This window comes from Chiloscyllium plagiosum, unplaced genomic scaffold, assembly GCF_037043375.1.
Source record: "Chiloscyllium plagiosum isolate Xiang-an unplaced genomic scaffold, Cpla_swu_hap1 HiC_scaffold_2, whole genome shotgun sequence".
Classification (NCBI taxonomy): Eukaryota; Metazoa; Chordata; class Chondrichthyes; order Orectolobiformes; family Hemiscylliidae; genus Chiloscyllium; species Chiloscyllium plagiosum.
In genome coordinates this window covers 79,223,341-79,234,516 of record NW_028270140.1, presented here as the reverse complement: position 1 = coordinate 79,234,516, position 11,176 = coordinate 79,223,341, and the positions used below count along the sequence as shown (strand labels likewise).

General features: G+C 40.4%; 1 protein-coding gene across 1 annotated transcript in view; it reads right to left on the bottom strand.

Annotated features, from left to right (window-relative positions):
- Window positions 1-404: 404 nt before the first annotated feature.
- Window positions 405-11,176, bottom strand: part of aldh7a1 (aldehyde dehydrogenase 7 family, member A1) — a 50,188-nt gene continuing 39,416 nt past the window's right edge. Inside the window, exons 14-18 of the mRNA XM_043711952.2 lie at window positions 11,038-11,154; window positions 10,602-10,699; window positions 9,930-10,003; window positions 7,825-7,900; window positions 405-735 (exon numbers count right to left, since the gene is read on the bottom strand). Of these exons, the coding sequence (XP_043567887.2) occupies window positions 681-735; window positions 7,825-7,900; window positions 9,930-10,003; window positions 10,602-10,699; window positions 11,038-11,154 (420 nt within the window). The 3' untranslated portion in view covers window positions 405-680. The remainder of the gene's footprint in view (window positions 736-7,824; window positions 7,901-9,929; window positions 10,004-10,601; window positions 10,700-11,037; window positions 11,155-11,176) is intronic.

Below are 11,176 nucleotides of genomic sequence, written 5' to 3'. Positions count from 1 at the left end.
TGGAGGAAACTCCTGGAGGAACGGGCACATTTCTTCAAGACCAATTGGTTAAAAAGTATGAAAAAGGAATCAGAGAAAGGAATGCCAACAATTTATATGTCAAGTATCACCTTCACTTCCACCCACGAAATGTGTGGTTGGAGAAGTGGTTCTAGGATTGGGCTTATCAGCCGCACCAGGACCAGTGACACGGAATTTCCTACATGGACACTCACACTCGTTAGCGAGTGATTATCAACAACGATATTACGCAGTGCAAAATGTGGATAAGCCCTAGGGTACTATGTCATCCCCTGAAGAAGCTACTTTAATAATTTTTGCCATCAAGAACTCAAAAGGGAAGAATTACATTTTTAAGACAAAATTTTTAAAAATCTGTTCAACAAAGCAAGACCTCAAATTAATAATTTCAAAAACACCAGGTTTTATTTCCATCTTAGGTACTATTGTCAGGAAAGAAATACATGAGCTTTCGAATCAGCAGAAACAAAAAAAAAAGTGATTCGTAGAATTTCACACACCTGAAAAATGAAAGAGTTTATAAAAGCCCATTTCTGATAAATCATAGGTATAGTTATTCCACATCATTCACATGATCTTATTCCTCTGCTGCAAAATAGCCTAATTTTCTTGTTCCTCGGTGGAACGCTTGAGTGCTGCAAAAGTGTCAGTGGCTCTCATTACTCAAACTTGATTCCTTGAGCTAGAGGAAGTTCCTTGCTATAGTTGATGGTGCTAAGGGGAGACAAAGAAAGGGTTACTTGTAATCAATGAAGCAATAATATCTGAGGTAAGGAATTTTTCAGAAAAATCTGCAGGACCCTCAAACTAACATAATGGGGCTATCATTGGTTAACTCTGGACATAGACAGGGGGAAAAAAAACATTAAAAAAAATTTTGAAGGAGCTTTGTTAATTTTGGATGAGGCTTTGAAGTTTACAGCATCTCCTAAAAATGGGGGGGGGGGGGGGGGGGTTCTTATATTTTGCTTTATTGTGACAGTACCTACAATAACACATACAAAAGCAAGGATATTTTGAGAATAGATTAAAATGGGAGATGTAAGATTTAGTCAGTAAAATGCACAAAGTGTTGGGAAGGCTAGAGTATTAATTAGCATCTTTGCTGATCTTGAAAGATAAAAAAAACTAATTTTAATATGAAATTCTACAACCTTAAAGTGAAATAGAAATAGGTTCTGTAGCTTAAAAACAATTGACTGAATGCACTTAAAAAAAATTCCACAGGACATTAAGACAGGTTTCTTGTTCACTAACATCAAGCTTTTAACTACTACATACACTATCCTGGAACAAGTTATTTTGTACAGCAATGAAATCTCATCTTAAAACCCTGATCGCAGAAATTCCACCCAGCTCCTAGAAAATCCAAAGTTTCACAATTGTTTTACTGACACCTATAGGTCAAGTTTGCATCTCCACATTCAGAATAACAACTTGTGTTGATGTAGGGGCTTTAATGTAGAAAAACCACCCAAAGCACTTCACGTAAGCATCATGACAAATATGGACACAGGCAATCAGAGTCAGAGTCATAAACAGGAGAGGCCCACAGCCTGATGAAAATTCTGGGTTATAAAAGGTCTTAAAAGGAGAGAAAAATGGAAAAGTGAAGCATTTCATCAAGAGAAACATCAAGGGGAGGATATTATTGCTGGACTTTTAGTTCAGACATCCAGGGGACCTGAATTTGAATCTATCCATTGCAGTTGGTAGAATTTGAATTCAATAAAAATCTGGAATTAAGAGTCTAATAATGACCATCAATTTATTGGGGATTGCCCAGAAAAACTCATCTAGTTCATGGATGTCCTTTACGGAAGGAAACTACCACTCTTACCTGGTCTGGCCTAATGTGATTCCAGACCCACAGCAATGTGGCTGACTCTCAACTACCCTCTCAGCAATTAGGGGTGGGCAATAAATGCTGGCCCAGCTAGAGACACGCTTATCATGTAAATGAATAAGAAATAAAAATAAAGAATCAAATTTCAGAGAATGAAATCTTGGTGACTGCCAACAGTGAGGAATAAATGAAATTACACAGAAATCTAGGAAGAGAGATCAGTGGTAGGCATTTAATATTAAGCCTAGAGAATATCACAGAGTTAGGGAGGTGCAAGTGAGCAATTTAAACAAGATGAGAATCTTAAAATGCTGCTCTTTCCCAGGATAGGTCAACAAGTTCAGACATAACAGATTTGTACGGGGTGAGATTCAGACCATTGCATTTTTGGATAAGTTGAGAATGAGAAATTCTGAAGGTTAAAAAGAGCAGCAAGAATAGCATTGGAATAATGGGGATTGGAAGGTGTGGAAGCTACCAGCAGCAATAGTGGTCTTTGTAATGAAAATATATGGAGTGACGCTCAACTCAGGATTAATTAGAACAAGAAAGTTGGCAGGAGGAGATGAAGACAATGACATTTCGAATAATTAAATGGAGCAAATTGTGACTCAAAATCTGAATGTTGGAAAGGCAGTGCATAGTGACATGGGTTAAGAGTTAAAACTGAGTCTTAACAGCTTAAAATATGTCTTCCAAAGATAACACTAAGGGCAACATATGCATGAAGATGATGAGGACAAAGGATAAATCCCAAATATGTTCTAATAACATTGTGGGAAATGGACAGGACTAACGGATTGACTAATATGAGGGAAGAGTTGAAGTGTCTGGTGCTGAAAAAGCGCAGTGAGTCAGGCAGCATCCGATGAGCAGGCGAATCGACATTTCGGGCATAAACTCTTCATCTGGAATGAGGCTTGTGGCCTAAGGGGACTGAGAGATAAATGGGAGGGGGTGGGGCTGGGCGGAAGATAGCTGGGAATGCGATAGGTAGATGAAGGTGGGGGTGATAGTGATAGGTTAGAGAGGAGGGTGGAACAGATAGGTGGGAAGGAAGATGGGCAGGTAGGACAGGGCAAGAGCCGGGTGCCAAGTGGAAGGCTGGATCTAGGATTAGGCTGATAAGGAAACTGGTGAAATCCACATTTATCGCGTGCGGTTGGAGGGTCCCAAGGTGGAAGATCAAGTGTGCTTCCTCCAGGCAATGGGTGCTTAGTGTTGGACTGTGGAGGCGGCCCAGGACTTGCATGTTCTTGACGGAGTGGGAGAGGGGGTTAAAGCATTCAGCCATGGGACAGTGGGGTTGTTTCGTGCGTGTCTCCCAGCGATGTTTTTTGAAATGTTCTGCAATTAGGCATCCTGTCTCCCCAACATAGATGAGACCACATTGGGAGCAACAGACACAGTAGATGAGGTGTGTGGAAGTACAGGTAAATCTCGGTCAGATGTGGAAGGATCCTTTGGATGGAAGTAAGGGGGGAGGTGTGGGTGCAGTTTTTGTACTTCTTGTGGTGGCAGGGGAACGTGCTGGGATGGGAGGGTAGGCGTGGACCTTACAAGGGAGTTGCAGAGGGAATGGTTTCTCTGGAAGGCAGATATGGGTAGGGAGGGAAATATATCCCTGGTGGTGGGGTATGTTTATAGGTGGTGGAAATGGTGGTGGATGATGTGGTGCATCTGGAGGTTGGTGGGGTGGACAGTATGAACCAGGGAGTTCTATCCTTGTTGCGATTGGAGGGGTGGGATTCAAGGGTGGAGATGCGGGAAGCGGAGGAGACGTGCTGGAGAGCATTGTTGACAACGTGGGAGGGAAATTGCAGTCTTTGAAGGAGGTCATCTGGGACGCCAACTTGCAAAACATTTCAGAGAACACCTCGGGGACATATCCACTAAACAACCCCACACCCCCATGGACGAACACTAACTCCACCTCCCACTCCACCAAGGACATGCAAGTCCTGGGTCTCCTCCACCGCCAAACCCTAACCACCCGCCGCCTGGAGGAAGAATGCCTCATCTTCTGCCTTGGGACCCTCCAACCACACAGGATCAATGTGGATTTCACCAGTTTCCTCATTTCCCCTCCCCCACCTAATTCCAGATCCAGCCTTCCAACTTGGCACCGCCCTCTTGACCTGTCCTACCTACCCATCTTCCTTCTCACCAATCCGCTCCACCCTGCTCTCTGACCTATCACCTTCAGCCCCACCTTCATCTACCTATCTCATTTCCAGCTACATTCCCCCAGCCCCACCCCCCTTCCCATTTATCTCTCAGCCCCCTTAGGTCACAAGCCTCATTACTAGTGAAGGGCTTATGCCCGAAACGTCGATTCTCCTGCTCCTCGAATACTGCCTGACTGATCTCCAGCATCTGCAGTCCTCACTTTCTCCTAATAAGGGAAACCAGATGGGTGTGATCTCATTAGGAAAGATTAAAAAGAGAATAGATAATATACTCAGCCATGCCAAAGACTGTTAGATTAATTAGTAGATAAAGATTACAGTCTGTCAGATCGATTTGCAGTTGGTAGTGGGAGATGAGCCAACACCACCTCACAAGACAACACACTCATTCCAGGTATCAGTCAAGTAAATCTTCTCTTAACTGCCTCCAACAAAATGTACATCCTTTCGTAAATAAAGTGACTATTTCTGTTTGCAGCATGGCAGGTATGGTCTCACCAGCGTCCTGTACAACCAAACATGACCTACCTACTTTCACGTTCCCCTCATAGTAAACAAAACCAATCTATTAACATTCCTGATTACTTGCTAACTTGTATACTAACTTTCAAAATAGGAGTACAAGAACACCTAGATCCCTCTGCATTTCAGAGTTATTTAATTTTTTACCATTCAGGTAACATGGTTCTTTTGCATTCTTTCAGTCGATGTCTCTTGTCCAGTTCCCTCATGTCCTTTTCACAATTTACTCTTCTATCTTACATTAATAGCAACTTTAGCAACCATATTGCCAATCCCTTTCTCCAAGCTGTTGATATAAATTGAGGCCGCAGCAATGATTCCTGTGGCACACTGCTCGTTATATCTTGCCATCCACAAACAGATTTATTAATGCATCCTCTGCATATGTTGTTGGCAAGCCCAACTTCCATCTATGCCAGTATGTTACCCCTATACCATGAGCTCCTTTTTTCAAAATAGCCTTTCATATGGCACCTTATGAAATGTCTTTTGTGAGATTTAAGTACACCACATCAATCAGATCCCCTTTATACACAGGCATGCCACATCCTCAAAGAACTCCAATATTTTGGTTAAACATAACTTCTGTTTCACAAATCCATGTTGGCTCTGACTGACGACCTTAAATTGTACTAAATGCCCTGCTATAATGTCTTTAATAAGACATTCAAATATTTTCCTTATGACAGACGTTAGGGGAACTGCCTTAGATTCTGGCTCTCCATTTTTGAATAAAACATCTTCCAATTTAATCGAACCTTGCCAAAATCTAGGGAGTTTTCAAAAATTAGAACCAACAAATCAACTATCCAGCTACATTTTTAAAGACACTAGAATGAAGTCCATCAAGAAGATACAGAAGTGGAGAGATGTCATTAAATATCCTGCAATAGGAGAAAGTAACTAGGCCATAGCATAGGGCCAACAGGCTGCGGCAAAAACGATAGTATGAAGCAAATGGAGAAGGCAATGCTGAGCAAGATGTGGCAGAAATACTCAATGTTTGGAGATTCAATATTCTGGGTCCTGGCTTGTGATACTACGTCCCAAATCTTCCAATCTGGGTCATAATCCCTATTTCCAACGTAGATCAAACTAAAGGTTGCCCAGTTACCTTTGGAGAAGCTTTCCGGCTAAACCTCCAAGCCAGGAGCCACCTCCTCCAAAGCTGTACACACCTGTCCAGGAATCCATACAGGCAGTAGAGTGATCACAGAGTAATTAAGGGTCAATCACAGTTCTATAGTTCTGGAGTTTCATGTACACCAGACAGGGTAATATTTGCTACTCTAAAGAATACTAGTGAACAAGATGGTTTTAGGACAATGAAAATGGTTACATGGTCATCATCATGCTAGCTTTTTATTCCAGTTGAATTCAAATTTCACCCGTCTGCCATGGTAAGATTCAAACCTATCTGTGCTGAATAGATTAGATGAGGAATAATTAGGAGAATGCAAAACTAGGGGCTGTGAATAAAGGCTAGTTACTAAGAACAAATCCAGTAGTGAAGTAAGAAGACACTATTGGACTGAGCGGTTAGAATGTGAAACTCACTACAACAAGTGGTGAATATAAATAGCTTAGATGCTTTTGAACAGATTAAGGCAAGAACATCATGGTGGAGACCTAACCAGTCAAGAAGGTAGAGCAGTGTCTGGCAGATATGCTGGTGAAATTCAGTGTTGATCTTAGCTTAGGAATGTTTTTTTCTGTTATTTTTTAAGTGGCTTGTTTGGCCTATTGGTTTTGGTACAGGAATGGGTAGAGGAACGGCGAGTGATGCAGGAATGGGTAGAGGAACGGTCTATGCTAACTGCCAGAATGATTGACAATCTCCACACTGTAGTGGTTGTAACGAGGTCAGCCAGGTTGCCCTCACAGAATAAGAGTTCCCTGATTGGACCAGATTAACAGCCATAATCAGAGAGCCCTTGCCAACAGATTTAAGTCAGCAATTCTGTTCACTCTGACAACTGGCTCTGAGGGATCTGGATAAATATCAAGGACTCTCCACAAGTAAATAAAGGGTGACTTGGTGACGGGTTACTGGCCTCTAGTGGAGTTATTTCACGTATCCCACACATGGAAAAAATTGGCAAAGTGAGTAGAGAACCAATCTCCTTAGGATGATTTTCTCAGCTTTAGTACTTCCTACACAGATCCAATCCCTTGTGGATCAATTCTACCTGTGTGTAAGTAACAAAAATTCTTATTGCTGTGCTGTATTTAGCTTCACTTCGAGCTATCCATTAATGTCATCATTAATCTTTTAAAAAGCCACTGGCTCCTAAAACAGCAAATGCTTGTTGGGTTGAATGGCATGTTTGTGTGTTGTACTTTCCATGCAGATCTGTGTAACCCACAGGCAAACCCAACAGGTCAGGACAGGACTGCTAGGCTTCAGGCTTCAAATGGGTGGAGCAGCAGCATGGCAAGTATCTGGGGAGCAAGTGGGGAAAGGACAAACTACTGTTAAATAAATGGACTGCTGCCACCGTCTTTAACAATGACATGAGGAGGACAGGCAGAGTTCCTGTAAAATTTCCAGTTAAGCTAAAGTGTTCAAAACATTTCCTTTAAAATTATGCAGCAATGAAACTATCATTTGAAAATTTACATTTTGACACTTTGGATCTAAATCCTGCTCATTGAGTTTACAGCAACAAGATGAAGGAAAAGGATTGTCAAAAAATGTAAAATTTTTGAAGTTCTTAGTTGGTTTGTGAAGTTGTGGTTTAAAATCAAATGTATTTTTTCCCCAATGTCAGCATATTCAGTCTCCTTTCTGGTGTTTAATTGGCATTTTGCCAATTAGTTCATTAGGATTTGCTGCTTTACAAATCAAAAATTGGGCAAATACTTTGTATATATTCACTAAGCAAACAATGGATGAAATATCTCTGTCGACTTATCTCTGTATACATACAGCACTTGAACATTTGCCACATCCAAGTGTGACATCTGAAAATTCAACAATACATTTTACTTCAAAGCATGGCTTTAAAAAAAGGGAACGTAAAGAAACATTTACACCAAAGGGAATGTGACTTGGTATATCTACTGCCTTTTTCTGAAGTTCCTGTTTTAGAGAATAAAGCTCAGATTTCTAGTTTCAAGAATGTCAACCAATGTACAGATAAGCCTAAAATATGAAGTTTAAAGTTCTTCAGTGTGTTTTTTTTTAAATCTGTTTTGTTACCTGATGATATTCAAGTAATGAAGATGAACAACACATTTACATACCAGGTAGACCTCCTCATATAGTGTTTCCAAGCATCACTGCCAGACTCTCTACCACCACCAGTATGTTTTTCTCCACCTAAAAACATCAGAAAAAAAAACTATTTCAATTTCCTTAACTTTGTAAATCAAAAGCATATCTGTTTTTAGAAGCAGTAGTGCCTTGTATCATTATCTTTTGCAGGGATCAACGGTATCATTGAGTGACAAGGAGTGAGGGGTTTAATTGTAACCCACTTCTTGCCCTCAGATATACAAAAATGCGTTTGGATTCAGATGGCAAGCTAAAATGTTAAAATGCTGAAACAGAACTCACTGGAGGCAGCACAAGGGGAAGGCAAATAACTCTTCCTTAGGAGCAGGGAGCAAGGACTATGTCATTGAAACCTTTGCAAAGAGGCTTATTATTTCTGTTCTCAATTCACCTTGGTACGTTTTCACAGAGCTCCGGAAACAGTACAAGTAGAAGGGAAGGTGAAAGGCTGAATACATGAGGGAAGTGTATTTATAGCACAGCTTCTGTGCTCTGAGTAGCAGTGCTTTTTCATGGCCCCACTTGCAAACCTATACATAACCACCTATCTCTACAATCTATTGACACCCCTCACCCTTCCATTATCAACCCAAAACCAATATCCTCATCCAATCTCGCTGCAACCCACCCAGCCTTCATCCTCCACTGATCATCACCGCACATTCCAACCACATTTTGGCACCCCAACCCAATTCCTCAGAATATCAAACCTAATAATCAGAAATCATAACCAAGACTGTGACCTTGTCTGACGATTTTTGCCACCCAACAAAAACCTAAAACCCATGAGTCAATCAAGCTAGTTTCAGGGTAGGGATCCTGCTCAAAAAAGACAACACTGCTGCAGAGTTAAAGCTCCAGAGCATTAGTGGCCATAACTCCTCTCTCCTGCTCCAAACCCCTGCCCAGTAAATATCAGGGTCAAAAATTCCAAAGGAGCATCCTTAAAGAGGTGAGGATGCTGCAAATCACGGTACTGCTGATGGAGCAAATGAGAGGTTTGCAGGAGGTCCTGGCAAACATCAAGATTTATGCCAGGAATAAAGAACAAGAGTTTCAAAAATGTTTTGGAAGCCATTTCTCAGATGGTGGAAAGATTGTCACAACTCTTAAACTTGAATAGCCATATTTAAAGTACTTTGACACTGCATCATATTAATGAGGAAAACTTTCATTTCCTTTAATAGAAATCAGTACTGGGAGCATCTTAAACAAGTTTGGGAAACTAGATTCGGCAATAGATTCCAGCTTTATAGGGGACAGACAAGTGTTTTTGTGGCCGTAGATGTTTTTCAGGCTGGTGCATTGCCTTCTCGGTGCTACGTTAAGGATGTCACAATGCGACATCTTTTGAGGGAGGGAGAACAGCTTTTATTTTGCATATTAGAACTAATAATCTGGGTGGGAAGTAAAATGTGACCCTGCAGAAAGTTAGCAAGCAAGACCTCTTATGTAGTAATCTCCAGGTTACTGCCAGTCCCACATACAAGTATGAAGAGAAACAGAAGTTAATACAGAGTTGAACACTAGCTGCAAACATGGTACAGGAGGGAGGGCTTCAGATCCCTGAGGCACTGGCACTTGTTCTGGGAAAGAAGGCACCTGTATAAGATGGAGGCGCTGCACCCCAACAGAGCGGGGACAGAGTTCCTTGCAGGGTGTTTTGCAAATGCCACAGGAAGACTTTTAAACAATTCAGCAGGGGTGTGGGTTCCAAAATACCTAGAGAAGGATAGCATCAAAGAATTGAATATTTTGTAGCACAGAGGGTATCAAAATTGCTTGAGGTTGGTTGAATACAGCAGAGGATCTATTCTGGGCATTCATTGTCCTTTACAACATGAACTATACAATTTATTAAGATTTACTGCAGCTGCATATATATCATCACTTAAGTGGAAATAAACTAAATGTGTACTTGATCTACAGGTTATTAATCATGCAACATATTTCAAATATATTTTAAGACTTCTTTGTGATACGACAAATATAATTTCAAAACTACTCTTACTTTAAATCCCTATGAAATCATGTGCCATTCAAAAAAGTCAGGTAAACTATACAAAATTATTACCGAAAGCTCCTCCAATTTCAGCTCCACTGGTTGGAATGTTAACATTTACAATTCCGCAGTCGGAACCTTTGGGTCTGAACAGAAATAAAAGTTTGTAATTTAGTAGGACTGAGTCTCAAGAAATAGATGATACACTGAATGTTACATCTGAACATTTTTTTTTTCAAATCCACTATTTTGCATCGTGCATTAGTAAAACCATTTCCAACTCTAACCTGCTGCATTTTGCATATGATAGAAAATATAATGTGATAAAGCAAAGATGAACAATTCGAAATCTGGAAGATTGCACATATACAATTACTCGTTGAGCATAATTTAAGAAAACATTGATGAGCCGAATGTAAGTAAAATTTTAAAATAAAGTCAGATGACACCTGGCTTATTGTAGTTCCAATCATTTACATTTTTTTCCACAATTTAGAAGTCACTGTTCCAAAATAAAAATGAATGTTCGTGTTTAAAACCAAATTGCATAGTTAAAACCTGTACATGGGGTGAGGAGCGGAGGAGAGTGAGAACATTGCATTGGTTCTTGTGTGTCGAACCAATGGCAGCTTATTTTATTTTTTAAATTTTATTTTACAAAGAGCTGTATTAGTACAATACATCTGACTCCCACACATCCACTTTTTAAAACCATTGTCACAAGAAATGAATAAAAACTCTTACCCCATCCAACGGAACATTCTGCCTACATCCTTGGTGAAGATGCTACTGGAGAGCCCCTGTTTAACTTCATTGTTCCACGCAAATGCCTCTTCTTCAGACTGTAAAAACAATTCAGTGTTCAGAGACGTAAAGCAGTGTGCAAAAGCTCATAACACAGAAAACAACATATTGACACCAAACAGCTGTGTGTTACAAATCAATTCAGAATGGAGTGCAAGGCTTTTGTGTGAGCCATTGCACATTAACCAAAATGCTCCACAAGTTCTTGTGCAATTATAAAAACTCAAAAAAAAACAACTGTAATAGAATTCTTCAATTGCAAAGAGTCAGTACTTTACTTCAAAACAGAGCCATTCAAATCTAAATTGAGATTGTGCAAAAGTTTCATTTGTCCAGTGTTCCATCACATTCCATTTTAAACATAAACTAGCTTTACCTTAAATTTAAGAACATACAGAATGGGAGCAAATGTCTCAGTGTGAACAATTGATGCATCGTGGGGAAGTCCAGTCACAATAGTTGGTTCCACATAGTTCCCTGGACGATTAATCACCTGTCATAAGACGGCAGCAATC